The sequence below is a fragment of the Bombus huntii genome, unplaced genomic scaffold (genome assembly GCF_024542735.1).
Source record: "Bombus huntii isolate Logan2020A unplaced genomic scaffold, iyBomHunt1.1 ctg00000057.1, whole genome shotgun sequence".
NCBI classification, from domain to species: Eukaryota; Metazoa; Arthropoda; class Insecta; order Hymenoptera; family Apidae; genus Bombus; species Bombus huntii.
The window spans coordinates 60,079-87,120 of NW_026099318.1; the positions used below are offsets into that span (position 1 = coordinate 60,079).

At 38.4% G+C, this 27,042-nt stretch overlaps 2 protein-coding genes across 2 annotated transcripts in view; one reads left to right on the forward strand and one right to left on the reverse strand.

Annotated features, from left to right (window-relative positions):
* LOC126875741 (omega-amidase NIT2-A-like) overlaps window positions 1–27,042 on the forward strand; it is a 199,007-nt gene that overhangs the window by 37,815 nt on the left and 134,150 nt on the right. The window lies entirely within an intron of this gene.
* Window positions 2,798–4,015, reverse strand: LOC126875747 (venom serine protease Bi-VSP-like). Its single transcript, XM_050638635.1, has 2 exons — window positions 3,828–4,015; window positions 2,798–3,499 (listed from the first exon to the last, which is right to left on the reverse strand). Exons 1-2 carry the CDS (start codon window positions 3,957–3,959, stop codon window positions 3,344–3,346), a joined length of 288 nt encoding a protein of 95 aa, XP_050494592.1. The 5' UTR covers window positions 3,960–4,015; the 3' UTR covers window positions 2,798–3,343.

A 27,042-nucleotide genomic window follows, 5' to 3' on the forward strand; every position in this document is an offset into this window, starting at 1 on the left:
ATAGAAAGCGAAAATTTGAAAACAGATTTTTTGGAAATTTACTTGCAAATATCGTTTTCAATATCGTGATTTTCTTCCCAATGGTACTGTACTTTCAAATTTTCCAGTATCCCTCTAAAAACAAAAAGTCGAACCTCGTTATTGTTAACGTAGGCATTACAAGGAAGCGAAGTATTAGAAAGCAGCTCCTTTTTATTATGGATTTCTCTATAATCATGTAAATAAGAAATTCCGGAAATTTTTTCCTCAAGAATTTAATTCTTGTGTTTTGATTGATAATTATTACACTGCATACTAACTTTTCGCATACTGTTCGCGTCTAACAGTTTCCTAATAATAACTACTTCAAAATTACATATGTTCTTGCACGAATTCAAAAGTACGTATGATACAATTACAATTGATTCTAAAATAATAATTATTTAAAGATATTAAGATACTAATTAAACGTTTCGCTGTATTTCAAAATCTGGAACAACAAATTTTTATTTATAAAAAATGAAACTGTCTTTATATATTCTTTGTCATGATGCTATTTCTTATTACCGTGTCGACATTTTTTAAAATTCATTTTGTTATCTCTACGCAATAGGAAAATTCATATACTGCTTAATATTTTTTGCATATTATCCATCCACCGCATGATATCTTCTGAAAAATCAAAATATTAATGTTATATTATTACAATGCTTCTTAAATATCAATTTTTGACAAATTTGAAATCCAATATATTTTGCACAATTATTATTTATCAAAAAATTCCAAGTTAGTAACTTTCTTTTCAAATGGCAAATAACATATACTTTGACTTACCTGTAAGTTTTTGTTCCTAATCATCATTTCCTCTTATAGAACACATCATTATTGTTCTCATAATTACTACCAGTGTCATAGATATTGTAGTGGCTACAACTGAATTAATAGAAAATGATAAATAACTGTGTATAACACTAACACATAATTGTGTATAACAATGACAGATAACTTTTACTTACATATCAGTCGATAAGGGATTACTGTGATATCCTGTTGATGTTTCTTAAGGCACTTGATTAGGTGCGATACGGTATCATTCCTTATGGTATACTGTAGATAAGTATTTTAGAAAATAACAAGAATAAATCTAAATTATTCAGAGGTTCCAGTTTCGGCTTAGACATAAATACAGGACCATTTGCAAAGAAGAAAGGGTGCGTTTCTACAGCCTCGTTATAGTAACCATGAATACCAATCTCTGAATTACTGGTTACTAAACATAAATATCCTATAAAATTTAATATATTTCTTTAATTTTTAATACATACATGAGTTAGTAGTTCTAAATTATGAATCATCCTACCTGTGATATTACACTTTTCCTTATAATATCATCACTCGAGTGAACAACATTAAGATCATGTAAACCATGTCATCCTATCTTACTGTGAAGATACTTAGTTATGTTATCTAACATTATAAAAATATCATCAAATTCAAGTCCTTTTATTCACATCACATGGCCACGACGATCTGGTTCTTCGTTATATAATGTTCTAAAATTTGTCGTATATATAGGATGTACAAACCGTGATATCAAGGTATCAGTTCTTCCTTCCCAAGGGACAGTTTCATTAAAATTCTGATAGAATTAAAAATTAATTATTAATATTCTAACAATCATATATGTTAAATACATTATAGTCAACGATATATACCTGAGCGAATGTAGGGGTGATTCCTTGATAATTATAAATGTCATCAGCCCACATCATTGTGCCACTTCTTTGTACTCCAGCCTCTAGATTAACAGCCTAAACAAACATACGAAATTTTATAGAAGCTGTACAAAATATAGTATATATGCGCAATATTGAAGCGTTCAAGGGGATATAAAGGTAATGTACATCACATACACGTGTACTCTCATGCAACAAAATACAATTAGATTTAATAGTATAAGCTCTTTTATTCATCATAAGAGATTGGAAATTTAAGTGTCTTACGAGGGTGAGTAAAAAGTTACCCGCTCTGTCGGTGTAGAATTTATTTTAAGCAATTGTCAAAAAAGACATACATCATTTTTTGACATAATCACTCGATTTCTGTATACACTTTGTCCATTTGCCGAAGGACCTTTATATTTTCTCATTAAAAAATGTTTTGGGCTGAGCTGCGAACCACGAATGCATCGTCGTCTTCACCTTTTCATCAGCTTTTTCGGCATCCATCTCGCACAAACTTTTTAAAATCCAAATCTGTCGTGCACTATTGCATAAGCAGAGCCGTGGCTGATTTGCAAATGATTTGCCACATTATCCAGTGTCACTCGTCTATTCCATAGAGCATAAGTTCATGAGCACGTTCAATGTTGTCATCGTGGATGTGGACGGGCGTCCAGCTGTTTTTTCATAACACTTGTGCGATCTTCTTTGAACTTTTGTGCCCATTCAAACACACTTCGTGACAAAACACTTTCTCCATAATGTGCATTAAATCTTTGATAAATATAGGCATCAAACATAACCTCCGACCACAAGAAACGAATCACAGCATCCTGCACTGTTTTCCTGCAAATCACCATTGCAAAGCGCCATTACTCGCGCAACGGTCACAAACGAATTGACGTAATACAAAGAAACCTGCGCAGCAGCACTGAACAGATATTGACGTCATACGAAGAGTGCAGATGGATCAATACGGTCGACAGAAGTTTTATATATCTGGAGTGCGGATAAATTTTTACTGAGAGTCGTATAGGAATCTATAATCTGTAAGTACACCTTTGGCTGAATGGAAATTTCTCTTACATATAGTCAAAAATGCAGAAACTGTGTATTGAATTGGAAAGTGATAAAAAATAAGTGAAGTTTCGAGGTTGCATGTGATTGCATGAGTACACAGGACGTTTTTAGCGAATAAAAAATAATTTTGAAAGACACGAGACTTATCTTGTATTTTATGCACTCTCTGTGTCCGAATTTCCAGAAGCTCTCTATCTTATGAAGTGTTTTAGATTAGCCGGAAAATTTTGTACGTACATACAAGAAGTATACGATCTAAGTGGAATATTCCATTATTCTCTTGATACAACAGAAACGAAATTTACAGAACTTCTCAGAAAGTTGGTTTATTATTACCAAATTAATAGAATTAATATACGTTTATCATCTTTACATACCTAAGTCGTGGAGGTTTATCGTGCGTAAAAAATTAGTGTCGTTTCAAAGTTACATTTCGTACATTTTAAGCCTATAATTTGTAACGTACAAAACAATGTAAATTTGAGCTGTTTCTTATCTCCACAATAAGAAAATCCAACTTTACGTTTTTTACACAATGATATTTATGGAACAGTAATATCATATTATTGCATCGCTTGGAGAATGAAGTCAAGGTACGATGTGACCCTAGTGTAAACGCTGGGATACCCAGCTGTGCCACACTTATAAGCATAAGACACAATAGCTATTAAATACGAGGTTAATTCATGTTGTATCAGCAGTGGTCCGCCACGGTCAGCCTGAAAGGATCGTTAAATTTTTAATCAAAGATACTGAAATATATCGATCGAATTGCATTGAAATTATACTTATATACAGTAATAATCTTCTATTGATTTGTGTATTGAAATACTCCAATTTATAACGTACATGTTATATGTATTTTGAGCAAAACTAAGATTAGAAGGAAATTAGATTAAATACCATAACGAGGTGTGAGAAGTGGGCAAAACTATTAAATTGTGTTTATCTATTATTTTTAATGTTTAAGACGTCGATTTGATGTTAATTCGAATTGACGTGTCTTCAGATACCGTATAGTTTGTAGTAACTCTGTAACTTAATTACCGTACAAGAATCCTCTCCACCCTGAGCATGTTCGGCGCATATTATACCATCAGTGATATCAGGTGCATTAGGAAATTTGGAATAAGCTATTTTGCATTCGGCGTTCTTAATCACTGGCATTTGTACTTCCATTAATGCATTAGGTCGTGGTCGTCCTACGAAGAAAATGAGAAAGATATTTAAGACTGGAACTGTTTAATTTTATTATAAAATTGATATCACTTGCTATATCTTAACGCTCCCCATCCAGCAACAAGGGGGTTATAGCCGACGAAGTTGCTCTTTCGTACAAATGGGATATACGTACCCTGAAAAATAAAAAAATAAATGAAAATGCAGGAAACGAATGACCAAAAGTATGAGAAAGAATTGTACACGCTTTATGACACAATATATGTGTACAGTAAGAAATTTCAGGATATGATACTTCAGTAATACTCAATAGCATATATATATATATATTTGAGGACTTACTCGAAAATGGCACCTCCTCCACCTATCTAAGAATGGCAATATTATGATTGTGTATGTTTTCTATTCCATCCATATGTGCACAATGTGCTGCGGTCAAAACATGCCTAGCCGATATCAGGGAACCTCCGCACTTCCATAGTGGTTTGTCTGGGTTTCGGGGATTACGAAAACCTAATGCAGCGATCCATGGCCAAGCGCCTAAAATGCAATAGTCATAGTTGTGAATATACATAATTTTTTCTCACATAACGAGTAACAACGATTATTACCTATTCGATATTCGATCATACAGCAGACGATAAGTACATACGTACAAATACTCTGAAATAGAGATTTGATAAAGACAGAAATTAAATTTTTATTCCAGTGGAATACAAATTATTAAATAATTCTATATAATTTCTATTTGAACTATACTGAACTATAAAGTTCAAACGTGTAATTTCTGCCCTAACAGTTTTTGATCTCTATCCATATTATTACTCCTATATCAATTTTTTATTTCAAGCAAAAAGATACTCTTCCTAACATGAAGTAAAAGAAAGAAATAATTCAAGTTAATAAGTAAAGTTACTACCGATAAAATCATAGCATTATTATTTAGTCTAATTGAAATGTACATTGATGTGCTGTTTAATGCCTTTAAAGTTCATGCTTTGCAGTAAATGGCTTATTATTAATCGGAAAGAAAGACATAAAACGTACCAAGTTCAGCTGGTTTACCATCGACCACCCTGGTATGAGAGACGTTGCTAAAACCACAGTATGGTGGTCGCAAAGCCTTATACTTATACACAGTTTTTATTAAAATTTCTCTCTTCTCTTTGTTTGGATCGTTCGGACAGCAAACGATCGTAACATTGACCTGGTATCTGCACACTGATCGTCTATAAAAATCGGTGGCTGTACGGTACTGTATCTGCCATATTTCTTGCAGAGGTTTACATTTTCTGTAGTCAAGGCACCTGCCTTCTTGATTGTCCGGTGTGGTACATTCTGGATCAAACAATTTTAAAACATTTATACAGTTCAAAGATGCGTAAGAAAGCGACACCGATTACTCAACTTTCGAAGTAAAAAGCCGATCAAGTCCACCGGATTGCCCTACAGACACGTATTAATCCGTAAGAGTTAGTCATCATGTTGATAATAATTATCTAAAGAAACTTTTCACGTGAAAATATAAAATTTTAATTGATTAGATATTGTGTTAGCCATACTTAAGAAAGAAAATGAAAATGAATGAAATGAAAGAAAAGGACTACCTTCAACCTCATGTTTTAAATAAACACTTTGTCAGTTTTGCGGTAAATAAATTCTTAGGAATTCAGGACAGTTTTTAGTGAATCATTTTGTTTCGACCGTTCGCGGAGAGACGCGATCGCGAGGAAAACGCGTCAGCGAGAGGCGTAAATTCTCGCTACGATTCGGTGAATCGACGCCGCGAAGTAGTCGTTCCCCTGTTTCGGTTAAGATAACAGAGGTGGTTAAATGCATATGACACAGTAGAGTAAGTTATATTTCACCGTTTATTCCAACAACTTATAACGAAGGCAGTTACGCTGGTGCGTATGTACGAGATGAGTGAGTGACTGATCTGCGGGTGTGTCCTACCCGGTGGAAGGATGTTGACCGTTCGAAGGATGTAAAATCAGTACTGTCTTGGGAGACGATGCTGTATCGGAGGAAAGCTAAGGATGGGTGTGTCTAGCGCACGGGACCATCGGATTTGTTGGTGCTGATGTTAGTTAAGAGAGTGAGGGAATAGGCTTCGTTGTTAATTGGTTAAACGAAGGGTCTTAACCGCCCTCGAGAGAAAGTGGTTAGTGGGAGGAAGGTTGCAGCGTACGTGAGAAAAACTAACTTTCCCTAGTTAAGCCGTGGTAGACAATAGTCTTTGGAAATTCTTCGGAAACAGATGTTTGTTTGGTTTGAAGGACCTTTTCTAGGAAACCTATGCGATTTATGGAAGGTACTTGAAACTATGGAGGATACTCTGCGAGTATCCGAAGACATCTGGTTGCCATATTGCCCGTGGTGTGTGGCCTCAGGTGGATACGCTCCACAAATACCCGAAGAGCCTGGGAATGTCTATCTCGAGAGAAAAAAGTCAAGAGTTCCAGGTAGTCGCTGAAAAGGGCACGTGGTTCGTCAGAGACCCTAAAATAAAATTAGAAAAAGCTCAGATATCAACTATTGACCCGGAGCAAGCCTTTAGATATTTAGGTGCCAAAATGGGGCCTTGGAAGGGTATCGACTGTGACATAATAGTCCGGAAATTCTGAGCGTGGTGAGAAGAGTCAGAAAGCTTTCTCTTAAGCCATGCCAGAAAATAGAATTAATTGTGAATTACATCTTCACTCGCTAGATTTATAATCTATTGAATAATCCACCAAGCGACGGTGTCTTGAGAATATTGAAAAGCGAAGTCAGGCAAGAAATTAAGGCCATACATCTGGTGCCTTCGACAGTCACTGGTTTCTTCTATGCTCCGAAAGCATGCAGAGGATTAGGGTTACCGAGGTTTGAACACATTGTGAAACTCGGTATCCTAAACAGTGCGAAAGAACTCACTGGATTCAGTGGCATCTCGCTTGATAAGCGACGAGGAAGAAAAAAATTAAAGAAAATAGCGAACTCCCTAAAGATTAATTGGCCGGCCATTTCTGAGGACATTGAGAAAGCGAGAAAGAGGCTAAAGAGAGAACACGTAAAACAGTGGTCCGAACTGAGGAGTCAGGGCCAAGGAGTCAAAGACTTTTCAAGAGAAAAGATCGGCAACGTGTGGTTGAAGAAGTATAATTTGGTCAAGCCATCAAGGTTTATAGAGGCACTGAGACTAAGGACGAACACCTTTGGTACAAAGACTGCATTGGCACGGGCCGACAAAATAATATACGTAGCTTGCACGAGCTGTCGCGCCCAACCAGAAACCCTAGGACACATCTTAGGGTTGTGCCAATACACCAAAAGTCTAAGAATAAGAAGATACGATGTGGTGAAGTCTCACCTCGCGAATAAATTAAGTAAGAACAATGAAGCATTTGTGGAGCCTACGATAAAAGTAGGAGGTAATCTGTATAAACCGCACTTCGAAAACGAGGAACGGATTCTCGTTGAGATTGCTTCCCTAAAGCGGAGAAGGAGAAGGTCGACACATACATTCCATGCCTGAACCACTTAATGGCAAAATACAGTGTGGATGATGGCGAGATTTCACCCGTGGTCTTGGCCATAACGCCAAAAACCATCGAAATTTTAAGGGAACATGGCGTCACGAAAGGTGAAATGAACACGATTGTTATGAATGTTTTAAGAAGCTCTACAGAGATGTGCCAACGTATTTTTAGATGGATGAGCAAAATATTATTATTTATTTACTTATTTTTTATTATTTATTTTAAATGTTAAATTATTATTGTTATTTATTTATTGACTATTATTTATTTATTCATATATCATTAACTATATATCATTTATTCATATATCAAAACAAAACTTATGCAGCTACCAGAAAAAAATCCACTTCAGATTCAGACGAACATCAGAGGAGATTTGAAAATCTCCGTGGAGGACGATCCACACAACCAATACTACGGTATCCATATACGGTATTTACCGGAAGCAGGCTCGATATTTGATGACACCAGACGGTATCCTACGCGCCAGAAAACTTCTTTTATGACCAATGGCCGGGAAGTTCATTTTCTTTTCGAATTCTCACATCTATTTGTATTCGAAATAGTGCACTAAAAGTGATTTCTTAATTGATAGAATCTTATTTTTGTGATACGATGTAGCTTCATTCTGGAGTTTAGAAAATGATAAAGACACAGAAACGTTTTATTTGCTAGATAAATTTTACGAGAACTAATAAACATTTGAGGCTTGATTTTTGCATACTTTTCAAAATTAAGAAAAGTTATATTTCCACAAAGCTTCAAGTTTGTATACTCAATTGTATATAAATATGTAGCGGCACATGAGCTAGAGGACAATTTGAATCATGTTGTCTTGCCTCGGAGTATCAACGTCGTTAGAACATACATACTGTAATAATAAGTAAACTCCGGGAAAAAACAATGTCGTCGCTACGGGCAAGCGTCAAATAAATACGAATTTAAATTTTTCGGTATACCCCCGACCAGTATAAATAAATGAACGCGATCGTAACGTGGCCAGTTTTCCAGTCCCAGTCTCGAGCGACCTTAATAACGATCGATACATAGTTTTAGCGAATCAGTTAGTACCGGGCGTCTTAGCGAACATTCTCTGTATCTATTATTTTAAAATATATTTGACGGTGAGGTGATATGTCGTGATAGGGTCGGAAGGAAAACTCAGATTTATTGAACGATAAATGTTTATTCACTCTAATGTCAATGAGTACACTTGACGCAGGATTCGCGATTATATTCGGATCGCGAATGCGCGGTTATGAGATAGAGCTTGGATAGCTACGATTCGAGATGCGCTGCGAGTGCGGACAATGATTGCACGAGATGTCGAGAGCTTAGATAATTATTCGACTCGAACCGTGTAAGTATAACGATCGTGATATGTTGACTCGCGGTAATAGATTGACTTTTTGTCGCGATGCTGCTGCGGAGGAAGGCTGCGTTGGGATGTGTCTAAGGATGCGAAGGCATCGGATTCGTTGAGAAAAGCTTTGGTTCGGAAAGTGAGGGAAATGTACGTTAGTGTTTATTGGCTAATTCGTGTTGGTCGTTGGAAAAGGATGCTAGCTGTCCTTGAGAGGGTGTTGCTAGCGGGAAGCATCGTACGTAAGAGATAGCAGATTTCTCGTGTGTCCCCGTGGTAGGTGGTCGACTTCGAGACTGATAAACAAAGATTGTTTGTCTCTTTGGAGGACCTTAGCTAAAATAAATCCTAAGATTTATAGCGGTCCTTAGGCTAGCTGGAAATATTTGGTACGAATGTATCGACATCTGGCAATCATCTTGTCCGCAGGTATAGGGTCTTTGTGTCGTGCGTCACGCGACGTAAACTGTTGGGAAGTTTACTGTCAAGTGCCGCCACAACGGTTTTCAATATCAAGATATCTCGTCATTTACAACACACTACCAATCATCTCCTACAACCGTGTAAAACGGGTCACTGGGTATGCGTAATAGCATTTTCCCTTCCTCGTGAAAAAAATAGATAATATGTATGAGATACTGATGACCGAGTACCGAGTCGTATTGGTAAAATGGTCAACGCGAAAATTCGTACGTGACTCAGACATAAACAACCAAAAAGAACAGCAAAACACACGTTTTCAGGACAACAGATGCTGAGTCTTAGTTCAAGATCGACAACACAAAATTCAATTCAACTAAGAGGAAACCATCGTGCAAATGGAAGAATAGCCTGCTGTTCACCCATTCAACCTATAAAAACATCAGTAACTGATGTCAAATATCACGCTTAAGAGAATCAGGAAATCAAATGAAGCGCGTAAACGATAAGTCCTACATATACACTACTATAGTCCTACATATATACTACGGAGGAATAGTTCACTTCAATATTTTCTTGCTACGTGTTAGATCTACGAGTGTGAAAGCATACTAACAAACGATATCTAAAAGAGGAGGTGTTATGTTCGCGAAACATATTTTAATTCATATTTATTTAGAGAGCGTACGCTCGATTTAGACTATGGAGAACTTAGGACCAACGCGAAGCAGAAATTCTTTAAATGAAAGTCTCACGAACGCCACGACTTCCTCCTATTCGCCAATACTAATTTTTCCCCAACTTGTGAAGTGTGCAAAGGGAAGTAAGAAAGGTTAGACGGGTTCAGTTGGTCAACAGATTCGCTACGAGAAATGCATACAAAATTGGGTATCGAAATCACACGCATCATCGACTTTAGTAACTATGCGGTACATTAAATTGCTATTAAACATTATTTCACATTAGCTTTTGACCCTCGGTGAAACATATGGGCAGCAGGATTAGACTCTTGGTTCGTCGCAATCGAAACTTAACTTCAATTTAATATCGTTTTTGAAATGTCATGTTTTCTGAGATAGAGTTTATACGTAGATGCAGTTATTATTACACTAAACAGTTATAAGTCATAACGTATATAGTATGTCCATTTTAAGTGTATACGCGCTATTATTTCTATAAAATATTATTATTTCTAATATTAATTTTAATTATGATATTAATAATATTAATTAATTAATATTATTTCTATAAAAATAGGGGAAAAGTTTAATATAGAACTTGAATAGTATCAAGGAGGCTTATACTCCTGTTAGTAAGTGCTCCAACCATATCGCTAGAGATGGTCCCTCCGTGTGCTTTTCCTGAAGGGTATTTGGTATCATATATGGTGTAGTATGGTATTTTCATGTAGCTATTTGGAGTGAAGTGTGCTTCTGAAACAAGTAATATGTCTATATTGCTGTTGTACAGGAATGTTTTAGTTTCTAGGGCCCGATGTTGTAGTCCGTTTGAGTTCCAGGCTGCTATTTTCAGCGTGTCCGTTTTTATTTTTTGCTTAGCATGTTTGTAAGAAGTTGTAACATGACTGTGATTTGTTGCGTTTGCTATCTGAAAACTGCGTTTTGTTCGCTTATCATTTTTGTTAGCATTCGATGTTTTTAATGGATTGTTTGAGCAGTTCCCTGATTTGTGTAGTGTCGTTGCTGTTATTGTTCTGATTTTGGTTGTCCAAGGGTGGCAAGGGTTCATTACGTGCTGTAGATTTGGTGTTGTCTCAGTTAGTTATTGCGTATCCTGTTTCGAATCGGCGGAAACAGTTTACGTTGCAGTTGTTTTCTGACTACACAGCCTTTGTAGCTAGCTGGGTAGCTACATTTCCATTGCAGTTGTAGCATTTTACTTCATTTATTTTTCCTATGTATGGACATGTTAGGTGCTTTTCTGCGCATTTAACACACGCCGGGATTCTGTTGCAGTAATTTTTTGTGTGTCTATATTGCTCACACCGTATGCATTGCGGTATGTCTTTCTTATGTCCAGGTGGCTCCACTGTTACTATTGCGTTTAGAACCTTTTTAATTTCAAAAATTTCTCTGTTATTATTTTTAGGTTCGAGTTCTATTAGGAATAGCGGTAATGATTGTTTAGTATCATATCTGGTTATGTTATTTATTGCTCTTACCTGATGTCCGATTTTAGCTAGTTCCTCGCATATGTTATTGTATTTGTTTTTGGATGTAATCCTGTGGTTACTGCTTTGTAACTTTTATAAGTTTTGAGCTGGTAAGTGTGATACCCGGCGTTTTTCGCTTTTAATGCCTTTTTCTTGTACTTTTACCGAATCTTGTTTTAATTGTTTTATACTGTAATTTTCTTTGCCTGCCGCGTAGTTAAGTAGTTCAATGAGGGCGTCTATTATTTGGGCTTCCATGTAAATTGGTGGTGGTTTGGCGATGTGGGTTATTGGTTTTCCGGCCGGGTCTGTTTCTTTCTCTTCTGGCAGTGCGCTGAAGGAGTTTCGGAGTGTAATTTCTTGTAGCCATTATTGTTTTCCTGCTTCTATAGCTTTCCTAACGTTTGTGTTTGGTGTTATCGTTGAGGTTATTCGATGTGTAAATAGAGAAACTCGTGGATAAATTGTAAGGTAGAAAATATATTTAAATACAAGTGTAATTATAAGTAAGAATACAATTTGTGCTGGTCCAGATCCGCACGCTTACCCAATAACTGAAAACCCCGAAGCTAACGTCGCCTGTCTACTGTTTATGGTCTGTCTTCGTCGCAGTCTTTTGTTTACATGCTGTCGATGGCTTCAGTGCTTGAGAAAACTAAAAAGACCAGATGTAGAGTTTTCTTAGAAGTGGTGACCATTTCAACAGTTATTTTTCGGTTTTCGTTGTAACTTGCCATCTTCCAGCTTTTATCCTGGTGGGTTAGTTCATTATTGGTTTTATTCTCTTCATTGTTTTGTATTGGTTCCATTTCAATTTCGTTTGTAACTTCGTTCGTAACTATCGTTGAGGCGACATTAGAGGCCAGATGTGTGCAGGCCCTCACCGCGTATTCTCAATAACCTCAAAGACTCACCGTAAACTTAAACTTTTAGTTTATTGTTACTGTAAGTTTTATCAATTTATGGATGGCCCTTGAACAGTCCTTAGGTTTATTGTACGTTCTTACAAATTAGGGAGAAAGCAGGTAGAGTTACCTAATGGGAAAATCGAGTATTTGGCTAACGGTAATGCTGGATTTTCCCATAAACAATGTCACCTACGAGCTACGTTGGTAGGAGGCTTCCTCCTCCTATCTTCATTTATTAACGTGGGCTATAACTAATTGACATCGCAGATCGTTACCATCACGTTTCCTAACGAAAAGTTTGAACAACGAATCCGCGTTGTTAGTTCAAAGGGACACACCTACACCGAGCTTTCCTCCGTAATAATACGAGAAAACCTCGACACTGAAGCTACAAACTCTCATCAGTCAACATCTCTCCGATCAGTCGCGTAAACTGTACTTGTGTTATTTAATAAAGAAACATAAAGTGGAGTTACGGCTCAACCTTCTTGTATTTAAAACCTAACTCTTAATTTTATGTAACACAAGCAGCGTGCAGACGTGGCCGCGGGGCGGGGCGGGGGGGAGGGGCGAGTTAAAGTATAAGCAGACGATAATACACATATCGCGCTGACAATTTAGTTTCATTTTATACAAATTATAAATGGAAAATAACGAGATGGGGAACTCACGTCAAGTGTGAAAATGAAGTTAAGAGAGCAGTTAAGTTGTTTATCAAAAGTTTACTAGAAGCATCCAGTAAAATTTTTCGCTGACGGAATGAAGAAACTTGTCACGCGTTGCGATGGATGCCACGGCATGCCGCCGAGAAACGGCGTGCCGTGGGTAATAAGAGTGTCATAGTTACTCGGGGGAAGGCGAGACCTTGATCTTGGGTAGGAGTGCCCAAGTCGCACTCCTACTTCCCAGTGGTACCGCCGGTAACATGCTAAGTCGCATCAGCGTGGGGAATAGTTCCCCAGATGCAGCTGGCATGGCTAAACGGAGTGCGACGAAGCACGAGCGGAAGACAACCCATTGAATGTCGGCTTGCCTATTAATGGTTGATTAAACCGCGAATTGGATATAAATCTTGAATGCAAATTTATTTAAAAAGGGGAACTCGTTCCCGGGTTAGACAAATGATGACAGACTTGTTATGGTTACGATTTGGATACGGATGGATAAATTTAATGATAGCAAACAAATATTGTGAAACAAATTGGATTCGAATAATAGTAATGCCTCGGACGCAGCGTCTCTCGGTCCTGGAAGCGCTGTGGCGGATTTATCCGCTTTGGAGGGGACCATTGATGACGAACCGGCAATGTCCCTGGACACATTTGTATAAGATCTTAGTTCCATTGATGGGGGATAAAGTTGCCTGCCCGGTCTGCGAAAAGAGGGAAATCCACCTGCTTTTCATGACATTACAGGATCTGGACATGCACCTTAATGAACATCGCGTAGAGACCACCATTCAATGGGGCTGCGGTAGATGTAGCAAAAGCTTTCCTAAGCTCCGTGGTGCACGGTGTCACATTCCTAAGTTTCGGGACCCCACGGAGCATCGTGAGGGACAATTCAAGTGTGACGCTTACCCCAGGAGCTTGGGATCCCAAAGACCCCTCTTTCGACCCATGAGCGTGTTAAGGAAATTCGAGGATTTGGAAATACAAATAATTGACTATATTTCACACACAACAGCTATACGTCTATATTACACTCTGAAGAACGTCTTGCACGCACGCTTGTGGCCAACCAACTATCCAGAATCTTCTAACGGCAGTCTTTTGTCTCAACTAAGACCTGGACGCCCTCTGACCCTTACACACACACTCTCATGTACAGTGTAAATGTATCACTTCCCTAACAGAGCGACACGCGCACCCTGCCGTTAGAAATATTAAAAGAAAGGGAACGGTCTCCCCAACAAATGTGGCAAGTGGTCGAGTTTGGAAAGTGGAGGAGGTTGCTCCACTGAAGGAGCTAAATTTAATTTACAAAGATTATGAGTTCCCCAACATAGAAATCAGCAAAATTTTGACGACGAAAACAGCTGAACAAATTAGGAACAAAAGGAAATCATTAAAGATTGGTAATGTTGAAGGGGATCTTCAGAAGGAAGCCTCTGCGACAGAGGGCGGGTGCGATCTCGGTGAACCATCCATGGTGTCTACTCGCCAGGAAAGAAGTGTTAATAGCGAAGAAACGGTTCACGAGTGGAGGCAATGCCTCGCCGAAGAAATCGAAAGACAAGTCGAGGTGCCCCCTGTTTTAAGGGATGCTTATACCCGGCTGAAAAAGATTTGGAACAAGGGAAGAGACGACAAGTCGGAATTAATTAATCAAGTCGATCGATATATTCAAACAATTTTAAATGGAGCTCTTAAAAATGAGAGTAGTAGAAAGAACAAGCCCTTAGAGAAAGAAAAGAACCAAAGACAGGATGGTGGAAAAAGGAATAATAGGAATAGAACAAAAAGGTACTCCTACGCACGTCGCCAGGAGATCTTTTATGAGTGCCCCAGAAAGTTGGCTGATGCCATAATCAATGATGATCTGGCTTATCTGGAACCTACCAGAAAGCCACCAGATGCGGTTGATGTGAAACAGTTATATGAAGCTCTGTGGGGAAGAACTGGGCCCACAAATTTGGAACTGGGTTCGGAACTGGAGAGAGCTTCAGAACTGTCCTTGAACAGCTATTTTATGCCCGTTACCATCGAAGAGATTGGGGGAAACTAAAAAGAATGAGCTGTAAAACAGCGGCAAGGCTAGACGGACTGTTGAAAGAAAATTTGTTAATGCCCGACCTGCCTGTAATATTGGCTAAGTTGTTTAATATATTGTGCTATAGTTCCTACTTTCCGACCGCATGGAAGGAAAATAGGACAACTTTAATAACCAAAGCCAATAAAAACGGAAATATGGTCGAGAACTGGCGACCAATTACGATTGGCCCAATTTTGGGTAGAATTTTCTCATCAATCCTCGATAGACGGCTAAGACGGAGTGTAGACCAGAGCCTGAGGCAGAAAGGCTTTACATCCGAGAGCGGATGTAAGATTACCATTAAATTACTTAATGAGGCTCTAAACTGTAGCAAGATAAATCGAGGGGGAGTGTTCACAATAGTGGACATTTCGAAAGCCTTCGACACTATACCCCATGCTTATTACTAGTACAGTTATTACTATTTGATAATTTATTATTGACTTCGCTCATTTATCTATATAATTATTATTAATTGTTGATCATTATCTTTTTATTACCCATTATTTATTACTATTATTTTGCTGCTGTTATTATTCTACTATTATTCATTATGTATTTTATACGCTGCGCATCATGTATGCATCATCAGAACTAGTCATTACAACGATAGGCGATTGAATAATGAAGATAAATAATATATTTGATGTAAAACAACAAGCTCGTACATTACATTATATTTATATGAACTTCGTGTTATAGTAGCACGACATGGCTGGATTTTTGTTGACGGCTTGGCGAGTCTTGTTGGTTTATGAGAGGATATATTTGGAAGGTTTACTGCGAGATATTATGACGGCCGGCTACGAAAAAGGACATTCTCAAGTTAAAAATATGGATAAAGTTAATAAAGGAAAGAAAATTACGGGGGTTTCGGAGCCCCCAGGCCCCGTCGGCGACTCGAGTAGCGTCCCAGGCTCGACCCGACGGTCATCATACGACTGTACGAACGACGAGAGGTCCCAGGGCCTCCTCTCGTTCGGTAAATACGTCCGGGGACAAAAGAATTGCCAGGGTTGCCAATGAAGAGATTGGAAACAGGGCAACCCCGAAGCGATGAATAGAATTTAATGAACACATCGCAGAAATTATTGAAGAAGTCGGGGTACCGGCTATAAAAGGAGTAAAGCTACCGGGTGGAAAAACGATCCGTATCGTGAAAGAGGAAACTCTAAAAGGCGATAGGATCGTTAAATACCTGAAGAAGACTTCGGAGGAGGATAGGGCGTCCAGGCCAACGAAAAGTCTGGCCCGAAGTCCCACTAAAAAAGAGAGGGAAGAAATAAGTACCGTCTCCGAGCTAGACACACCAGCAGAAATGTCGGATAGCGGGAGTGAGGTAGCGAGAGCCGGGGGGCATCTCAGAAGAAAGGCCATTGCGAACAGGTCGCAGGCGGAGAATAGAGCTCAAGAGGATGACAATATTGTCATCAACATGAGCGAATGGAAGGCGATGGCAGAGATTATTAGCGACTTCTTCACCGAAATACAAGGGGTTACCAACAGGATCTACCTATTGTCTAAAAGAGACCCTGATATTAAAAGAAGGAGGGGCATAATTAGCGGAAGGGCTAATACGCTCTGGACCATGCTGACTGAACAGAGAATCACAAGAGTAAATAGAACGGTCAGCCATGATAAGACGACGATCGCTCCGAAGAGGAGCGACGAAAAAAAAACTAAAAGAAATGTGATATCGCCCCTCGAAGGGGAAATCAATAATAAACTGAAAAGGGCGAGAAGCGGTGAGGTCTCCTATGCCGAAGTTTGTGCTGACGGAGGTTCAAGGCGACTCTGTACTACACGGATAGCGACGGGAGAGAGGAGTGAACCATCGTGCGTGGACGAAAAGAGAAAAAGAGGATCAACCCTGGAATAGGGAATAGGGTTGAAACGGATAGGGCTTTAACCGTGGACAGGCCGAAGAGATCTGAAAGGCCGAAGAGGAATAGAAATAGGCCCGAAGCCATCCTTGTCAAGGTGGGACAAGGGAAAGAGTGGCTTCGGGTCTATAGAGACATGGTGGGGCGAGGGAGACCCTGAAGGATAGCTGCGGTATTAGGAGAACCAGGGCTGGTGACATCCTAATTGAATTAAAGGCAGGAAGCGACGCCAATAAGATCGTGGTGGAGCTGAATATAGCCCTTGGCGGCAGGGTGAGCGCGTTACCAATGCGCGACAAGACCTCCGTCGAGATCAAGAAGATAGATCCCCTGATGAGCAAGGAGGAACTAGTAATGGAGCTAGTAGAGCAGCTGGAGATCAAGAATAGCGGCGAGGTCGAGGTGAAAATTACAACAAGTCAAAATACAAACAAACACCCCAGAAAATTATAGGAAAGTGACAAAAGAATTAAAAGAACAAAACGCTATGTATCACACGTACCGGCTCAAATCGGAAAGGAGCTACGAAATAGTTATAAGAGGATTACATCCAAAAACTAACACAAAAAAATCTAAGCGACGAATTAGCAAAAATTGGCCACCAAACAAGAGCAATAAACAATATGACAAGATACGATACGAAGCAACCATTACCATTATTCTTAATAGAACTGTGCCCTAGAACCAACAACAAGAAAATCTACGAAATCAAAAGAATTCTAAATACGATAGTAACAGTGGAACCACCACGCCACAAAAAAGATATACCACAATGCATGCGGTGTCAACAATACGGTCGTACTAAAAATTATTGTAACAGAAGCCCGGCACGTGTTAAATGTGCAAAAAATCATCTAACACGCTGTCCATACATAGGGAAAATAAATGGAGTAAAATGTTACAACTGTAATGGAAACCACCAATGGAAGCCAGCTATAAAGGATGTGAATCAAGAAACAATTACAACGTAAACTGTTTCCACCATAACTACCAACCATAACAAAGTATAACGGATAATGAAGCAACATTGAAAGCACAAAATGAACCAAAAACTATAAACAGAAACGTAGATCCCCAGCTACTAACATAGAAACCGAAGCTATGCGCAAGTAACCCAAAACATTAAACAAGCAACGCTCACAAACAATCAGAATCAAAGAAACAACATCGAAGACGATATAGAAATCAAAGAAATGCTCAAACAATCCATTAAAGGTATGGAGATATTAGGAAAAATGGTAAGTGAGCTAATCACTATACTAAGGCAACAAGTACAACAAACAACAGTCATGTTACAACTACTCACAAACTTGCTAAGTAAAAAATAAAAATGGACATGCTTAAAATAGCAGCCTGGAACTCTAACGGACTACAACAAAGGGCCCTAGAAACTAAAACATTCCTGTATAACAATAATATCGACATACTACTCGTATCGGAAGCACACTTCACTACAAAAAGTTACATGAAATTACCGTACTACACCATCTACGACATCAAACACCCCTCAGGCACATGGAGGAACTGCAGTAAGAATAAAAAATGACATCAAGCGTGACCTACATATCACCTACAAATCAAGAACACTTACAAGCAACCACTGTCACAATACAAACCAATGACAATTACTTCCAGATATCAGCAGTATATGTACCTCCGAGACACAAAATGACACTTAAAGAATGGGAGGAGTACTTCCAATCCTTAGGCGATAAATATATACCAGCAGGAGACTAATGCAAAGCACACATTATGGGGTTCGAGAATTAACATGCCGAGAGGTAGAACATTAGAAAAATATATTAGAAGCAGCAACCTCAACGTACTACGTATCTACCATCTACGTATCTACCAGGAAAACCAACGTATTGGCCGACAGACCTCAATAAAACACCTGACCTTTTGGATTTTTCAGTAACAAAAGGACTAAACGTAAGCAAATTAAAAATAACAACCAGCCTTGAGCTTAACTCCGACCATACACCAATTATATTAGAATATACAAGCAAACCACTACTTTATAACAAGCCAGAGTCGCTTTGCAATAAAACCACCAATTGGCAAACTTTTAAAGAGCTAATCGAAAACAAAATCAACTGCAATATCCCATTGAAAACACTCGAACACATTGAACAAGCAGTAGCAACTATGACAGAAATAATACAGGAAGCAGGGTGGGCAACCACCACCCATGATTCAAATAGCAGGCAATCAAAAATTATTCCGCAGGACATCCTAGATAAAATCAGGGAAAAAAGAAAAGCGAAAGCAAAATGGCAAAAACAGAGAACACGAGAAAACAAGAAAAACTTAAATAAACTTACAAAGGAATTCAAGAATAAAATAAGGGAACATCATAATAATGAATTCTTAAAATGCATTGAATCACTATCCGCGCATGAGAATACCAACTACTCTCTATGGAAAGTGGCTGACAAGGTTAAGAAAACAATAAAATCAATCCCAGCAATCAGAAACATGGACAACACATGGGACAGAAGCAACGAAGAGCAGGCAGAAGAATTTTCAAAGTACCTACAAAATATATTTTCACCGTACGAAATTAATAACAGCATCTCCAGATGGCAAACAAATGAAAAAGTGGAAAATGCCAGCAACACAACTGATAAACGCTGCATCATACTCAGCACAACAGCGCAAGAAGTTACAAACTTAATTAAGGGAACAAAGACAAGTAAAGCTGTCTTGACTTGATCAATGGAAAAATCTTAAAAAACCTTCCGCCAAAGGCTATAAGACTAACAACGAAAACATTCAACGCAATTCTAAGAATACAGTACTTTCCTGCACTATGGAAAATAGCACAGATCGTAATGTTCTTACGTGTTACGCCACGAGGCTTACCACAGGCTGTATTTCTAACCGTCGCTCGCGGTCCTACAGTGTCGCAGACAGATCGTCTTATCTACCCGACGGAAACATACACAATGTATCGATGAGCGTGTGACATCAATCTCATCTCAACCATAAGATATCGACCCCGAGTTTGGGACTCCTTTGGACACATCAGCACCTTATCATCATTGCCTGCACCAAGGCTGCGACGCACCTTAGTCCACATCATAGATAAAGACTTCGACCCCTGACCTTGGACGCATATCACCGGTTACACAGAAGCTATGACACACCTTAGTCCACATCATAGATAAAGACTTCGACCCCTGACCTTGGACGCATATCACCGGTTACACAGAAGCTATGACACACCTCAGTCCACATCATAGATAAGACATCGACCCCCGACCTTCGGACACTTTTCCACATCATAACCTACGTCGAGCCCCCTCAACATCCTCAAACCAAAAACGTATATAAACCGAGGCTTCATCCAGCTCGGACGGTTCTTGTTCTAGTTACTGTTCTCATACAACCCCTTTTCTCCGGTTCAGTGTTATTCTTGTAAGTGTTAAAATTTATAATAAAGTTTTATAAAGGAAAATTAGTAGTTGGGTTACGACTCAGCCTTCTTACTACAATCCAAGTATCAACTTTACATGACAAGCGCATAGTTGTCACCAAGCAGCGAGTTCTAGAAACGTCGATTTCGGTCCGTTATTTCATACATATAAAGAAGGTGGCAGGCGTAAGCATAGGCGCGAACGGTGGCGTGATCCGAGCGTAGTGGGGGTCGTCTCCTAGAGAAGACAACGAAAAGGATCGAAGGGCAATTAGTCCCTTCTGAAGAGTCAAACGTTATACATCGAGAGGTCTGACGATTAAAACTAAGTCGCTTAATCTAACGAACTCCTTGAGAAATATCGTAAAGTCATATGTGTTTCGACCACTCGCGGAGAGACGCGATCGCGAGGAAGCACGCCAACGGGAGTCGTAAATTCCCGTTACGATTAGATAATCGACGCCACGAAATGATCGATCCCCTATTTCGATTAGGATAATAGAGGTAGTTAATTGAATATGACACTGATGTAACAAGGTGTGAAAGACAATTTATTCCAACAACTTTATGAAGAAGATAGTTACGCTGGTGCGTGTGTATAAGATAAGTGATTGACTAATCTTCGGGTGTAAACCCGGTCGAAGGATGTTGTATGTTTGAAGGTTGAAGAATCAGTGAGTTTCGGTGACGATGCTGTAGCGGAGGAAAGCTAAGGATGGGTGTATCTAGCGCACGGGACCATCGAATGTGTTGTTAATTGGTTAAACAAACGAATTGGTGGACTAGGAAGGATCTTAGCCGCCCTCGATAGAAAGTTGCTATTAGGAAGCATCGTACGCGGGAAAACCCAACTTTCCCTTGTCCAGCCGTGGTAGATAATAGTCCTTAGAAAGTGTTTTAGACAAAGATATTTGTTCGGTCTGAAGGGCCTTAGCAAGCAAATTATTGGGATTTATGACGGGTACTTAAGGCTATTGAGGGTACGCCGTAAGGATGAGCGGACATCTGGGGTCTGTCTGGCCCGCGGTGTATGGCCGGGTCCAGGTATAGTGTTGCACGACGCAACAATATGTTTATTTTAAAGTTTATTTATGTTTAAAGATATGTTTCTGTAATATATTAACTGTATTCATCGCTAAATAATTTGTGACGTTTTTATTATTACATTCATTATTGTTAAATATACAAGCTATATTAACCTGTTAATACAGTGTTAAATTCATTGAACCACCTCTGTTATCTTTATCGAAACAGGGGAACGACTAATTCGCGGCGTCGGTTATTAGAATCGTAGCGAGAATTTACGCCTCTCGCTGACGCGTCTCTCCGCGAACGGTCATAACGCATACATTAAAAGAAGGGGTTTGAAACAGGCGGATTTTTCGGCTACATTTTTATACTACAATATAAATATACGTAACAATAAACATAGTTAATAACTATACCAAAACGATATATATAAACAATATATATATACGTTCACCGCGGGAAGTATGCTTACATCCTACAACGTAACCTGTTTGATGAGAGATTCGGAGGTAAACGAAAGGCTCGTCCTTCCGAATCGGTTCTTTCTTGCTATTATTCTTTTTTTTCTTTATTTACCAATCAGTCGAAACTCGTGCTTTGTAAGCAACAGTAGTGTAACCGATATCGTAACGTTTCATATCATATACAAAAGTATTAACCTATTTATGTCGAAAAACTGTTAGTTTAGATTATATCTTAAGTTTAATTTGTCGTATGAAAGATAAGCATAAGACACGAAGCGGTATTGTGTTTATGCTAAAACAAACGAAAGACAAGGACAACGTAAACACAAGAGTACCGTTTCGCGTCCTTACCTGTTTTTCATACGACGAATTCAAGTTAAGATATTTGGTGAACTAACAGTTCCTTTTAATTCTTTCATAAGAAGTACGAAGATAGATCGATGAATGTATTAAAAAATATATGGTTCCATTTGCAAAAATGAAGTTGAAATGGGACCCTACCACTGAATCTACAAAAAAGTAATTTGCACCGTATGTGATGTCTTCTTTCGAACTAAACAATTTTTGTTAAAACTATTTTTGATGGCATCAATATTACGTGAGATATTCTACCGCTTATTGTTTCGCCATTGGTTAAATATTGAGATTAGGTTTCTATGTATAATAAATTTCTATATGTAATAAAATATCTACACATAAAACACATAGAAAAATAGAAAGTTTTAGACGATTTTGTAGATATCAGACTCGGTATATTATTTAAATCATGCCCATATCTAATTGTAATGACTTGCAACAGAATCTGAGAACTGAGATTTGTATTATTTCATTCATAATTTTTGGTTAATAAATAAAAAAAATAACGAATATGTATACTGTATCGCGTTTCTTAAATGAAACAATGCATTTTGCGATTAAAATGCAGACATTAAAGCAAATAATAGAGTAATAGTAGATAATCAAAAAGAAGTAGGGAAAGAACTTACCTTAACAGCATGGAAACGAATTTATGAAGAATTGTGTTACTGGAATAAGCTTAATTGTGTATCACGAAGTGCGTCAGGGAAACAAAACAAATTTCGAAAAAAATTACTATCTATCAGATCAATACAATACGAGATTCGAAGAATAATTAATATTAACAAAAACATAATTATTTTATAAGAACATAATATTCAATTATAGAAACAATTATATGTCAGAGAAGGATCAGGAATAGGGTTGTGGGCGTTTGATGAATCTTCATTGGAATCGGCCATCGTCGTGTTATAACGAAGGTCTGTTAATACGAGTATGGATGCTACCGACTCAACAATCAACCGCGGCAGTTGGACACTCGCTATACTAGTGATGTCGGTCTTAGGTTCAATAACGAATCCCCGGTCAACGGGATGATAGATGTACGTGCTCACAAAAATCTAAGTCGGACTCTGCGAAAACGTGAAATATCCACCGAGCGTACAGGCACTAAGTAACTCGCTAATATGACCTCACGAGAGAATGACTCTTCGTCGCGATGATGCTGCAGAGGAAAACTATGATAGGGTGTGTCTGAAGACACGAGATCATCGGATTCCTTGAGGATAGCCTCCGTTCAGAAGGTGAGGGAATTTGACGTTGCTGCTAATTGGTCAATCTCCACATCGGTGGTTAGAAAAAGATGCTAGCCGCCCTCGAGGGAAAGTTGCTAGTGGGAGACGCCGTTCGTTGAAAAATAGGTCTCTCCTATCTTCCCGTAGCTGGGACAAAGACTGTTTGTTTGAAGGACTTTAGTCAACTAAATCCTAAGATTTATGACGGGCCCTCAGGCTAGCTGAACATGTACTGCGGAGACGCATCGACATCTGGCAATCATCTTGCTCGAAGAATAGGGTCTGGGTGTGGCGAGCCACGGGACAGAAACCGTTGGAATGTTTACTGTCGCGTGCCGCCGCAAATATTTCTTTTAGGGAGAGCTATAGAATTACTTCATACCTTTGTTAGACGAAGCGTTCATCCCGTGACCGCGGCTACGTTCGGCGACTGGCTGTCGCCTCGAGCCCAAGCTCATTATCACAACTCGCGAACATTTACAATCGGATTGAATAACTACAATTGTTTAATTACAGTTATAGTAGACTCTAGATTACAATGTTGCGGGATTATCCAAAATTCCAAATGCTCCTGTGTTCTTTTCATCTCCGACATATACGTTAAGCTCTGTAATTAGTAACCATTATCGATGATCGACTTTATTCTTGGTTCTCAATAAGCATTATCTTTGATGAAAACATTTTTTAGGGGAAGAAAATAAAATAGGAAGAACGACCTAACTTTTATATAAAAAAATATAATCAATACGTTTAATTAAAACTAAAACATAAATATGTATATCACCACTCTTACGTTAATATAAATGAGAAATATAATAGAAATAAGAAAAAAGAAAAATAAATAAGAAAACTGTATTGGTTTCTACGACTTACTCCCACATGTGGAATAGTCTATCTGGTTGCCGTATGACCCATCCTAGGGACAGAACAAAGTTATTAGATTAAAATAATCCACAGAAAGTTTTTAATTCATAAAATTAACAGGTATAAAGTGTTTATCCTGGATAAATCCTTTTTATAAAAAATTGCAAATCAACTTTCGAATAACCAGATTTTATATTTTATCTAGCAACTAGCACATCTTACCAATTGCACAAACACTTGCTAAACCCAAAAATTGTAACGTTTAAATAGGTAAACATTCCGTAGCACGTTCACACTCCCGCGTTTCGAATATGAAAGACTGTCGAACAATACCGTCCCTAATAAAGGCAGATTCGTACTGCTTGTTCATTGTCTACGCTTCTGGACTGTAAGCGAATCCTGTACGCTGCGCAAATGTCTCCGCGCCGATTATATAAGGTTGTCCGAAAAGTGTCTTTCCTTTACAGTCACGTCTTTTACAACAACGCATCTTTATACAAACATAAAACCTAATGTCACAAACGTTGTGATCTTTATCGTGATAAAACAAAATGGATCGTACGTAATTCGATAAAATAATATAAAACGAAAGATGTGCATCCATTATTTCCTTATAAAACGAAACAAATTTTTCGGACCACCTAATATTTCAATTTTACTACAATACAATAACGACTTTACATTTCGAAAATTGTCACCATTACGCGGCTGATTTTTATATAGATGTTATCTATCAAAGTGGATAAAATATGTAAATGCAAAATATATTCAAACTATGTAATAATTGTACAATATTTTACAGAAAATAGTTAATTTAATGATTGTTCTCCCGTGAAGCGTAAGTAATGCTAGAGATATTTGGCAAAAAATGGAGACTATATCTGCAATCGCCACTGAAAATTGTGTAACTGCTGCACACATACGTAAGTATAATACATAGCATAAACCGCTACAATGCTTATAGCTATATCAAAGAAGATACTCTATACGTAACTATTCTCTAATCTCCACATGACCAAACTATGACCCTAGGGAACAATGTATACAAAGCTGCATTATACATGTACGATGTATATATACATATTTTGCTCACTGTCAACAATATACAAGAAGGGTACTTTTACGTATCCCCACAATAATTTTTTAAAAGCAATTTTTGTATCTCAATACTTCAGATAGAGGAGGTAATACCAAAATTCTACGAGATATTTTGTTGTATGTAACGACAGCAGGGACAACAAGGATAGCAGGGACAGATTTAGCAAACAAAAAAAGAAGTTTATATAAATATACATATACGTGATGTGATCTTATTTTCGGTTCGGTTATTTATGGTTCATTCTGCTACTATTCATCTTTACCAGATGTAGAGTGATACATTGAAGTCAATTTATAAGTGAGAATTTTTTATTGCATAAAGACGAATAAAAATTTTCTCTATAATGTACCGAACATAATTATTTAGAAAAAACACGAACGAATAAATGTTCTTTTTAAAGAAAAAAATTAATGAATAATGAATAAGAATGAGAATAAAATTTTAAATAATAAATTATTTAAGAAGTGGCCGACAGCTTGAATTTCCATGATATGTTGTAGAAATCAACATTTTCAACAACTTCTTCTTTGGCATTTTACCGCCGCTCGGTCTTAGCTTCCGAGATATTCGCAAAAACTGTCGGTAACACTACATGTATATCTCTAACAGAGTCGCAAGCATAGCTGACACGTTCGCCGTTTTGTTCGTCGTATTGCTTGGCGATTTATTTATTTACATTCATTAGACATTGATGCCTTTGTCTTTGAACTCTACTTTCCGAATCCAACAATGATTAATTATTTAAAACTGCGTATTCAAGACTGTAAGAATCATTGTTGATATTGGCTGAAATGTATTTAAGTTGAAATAAGAACAATAAAATATAAAGCTCGATATAAACTATAATTTAAAAGACTTAGATTATTCTAAACCTAACTCATACCATTAATAATAACAATTTTTATTACCCAGTTCTGCAAGCGGTTATAATTCGAAGGATCCGTGGAATACCCAAGTTCGCCTAGTCTTCTTTTATATGTCGGATGAGCACAGGGATTAAGGTTGTGGGCGTCAAATGAATCTCCACAGGAATTAGCCATTGATGCGGTACAACACAGGTGTAGTTTATTGCAAGGATTGAAACTTACGGCGCAGGGGGTTTCGGAGCCCCCAGGCCCCGTCGGGAGTTCGAGTAGCTTCCCAGGCTCGACCCGACGGTCATCATGCGACTGGAAGAACGGCGGGGGGAGGTGGATCCCCGGGCACCCCCTTGTACGGTAATTACTACCGGGGACAAAGGAGATAAGGAAGGAGAGACGAGGAAGCTATCACTGGGTGGGGAGAAGCCGAGGAAGGTGGCGGATATCAGGTTGAATGAGAAGGTCACCATATCGGTAATCCCGAGGGAGAAGGGAGTAAAAGAGGGTGATCCCACGAAGAAGCTTCAGAGAAGCCCGACGATCGGAGGTAGATCTCAGGTGGAGGTGGTGGAGGAGTCGGGTGGTTCCTACGGTGTAAGGGACAGCGACTTCACCACGCTTGTGATACCTAGGAAAGGGCCGCCGGTGTAGTTGGTGAGGAAGATGGTAGATAGAAACACCAAAAGGAGGCAGATTAGGGCGACCACGACTAGCGAGCTGGAGGATAGTACCAGG

Coding starts and splice junctions, on each gene's coding strand:
- LOC126875747 (XM_050638635.1), bottom strand. CDS start 3,959: ATGGAAGTACAAATGCCAGTGATTAAGAACGCCGAATGCAAAATAGCT. Junction 3,500..3,827: donor GTGGAGAGGATTCTTGTACG/GTAATTAAGTTA, acceptor CGATCCTTTCAG/GCTGACCGTGGCGGACCACT.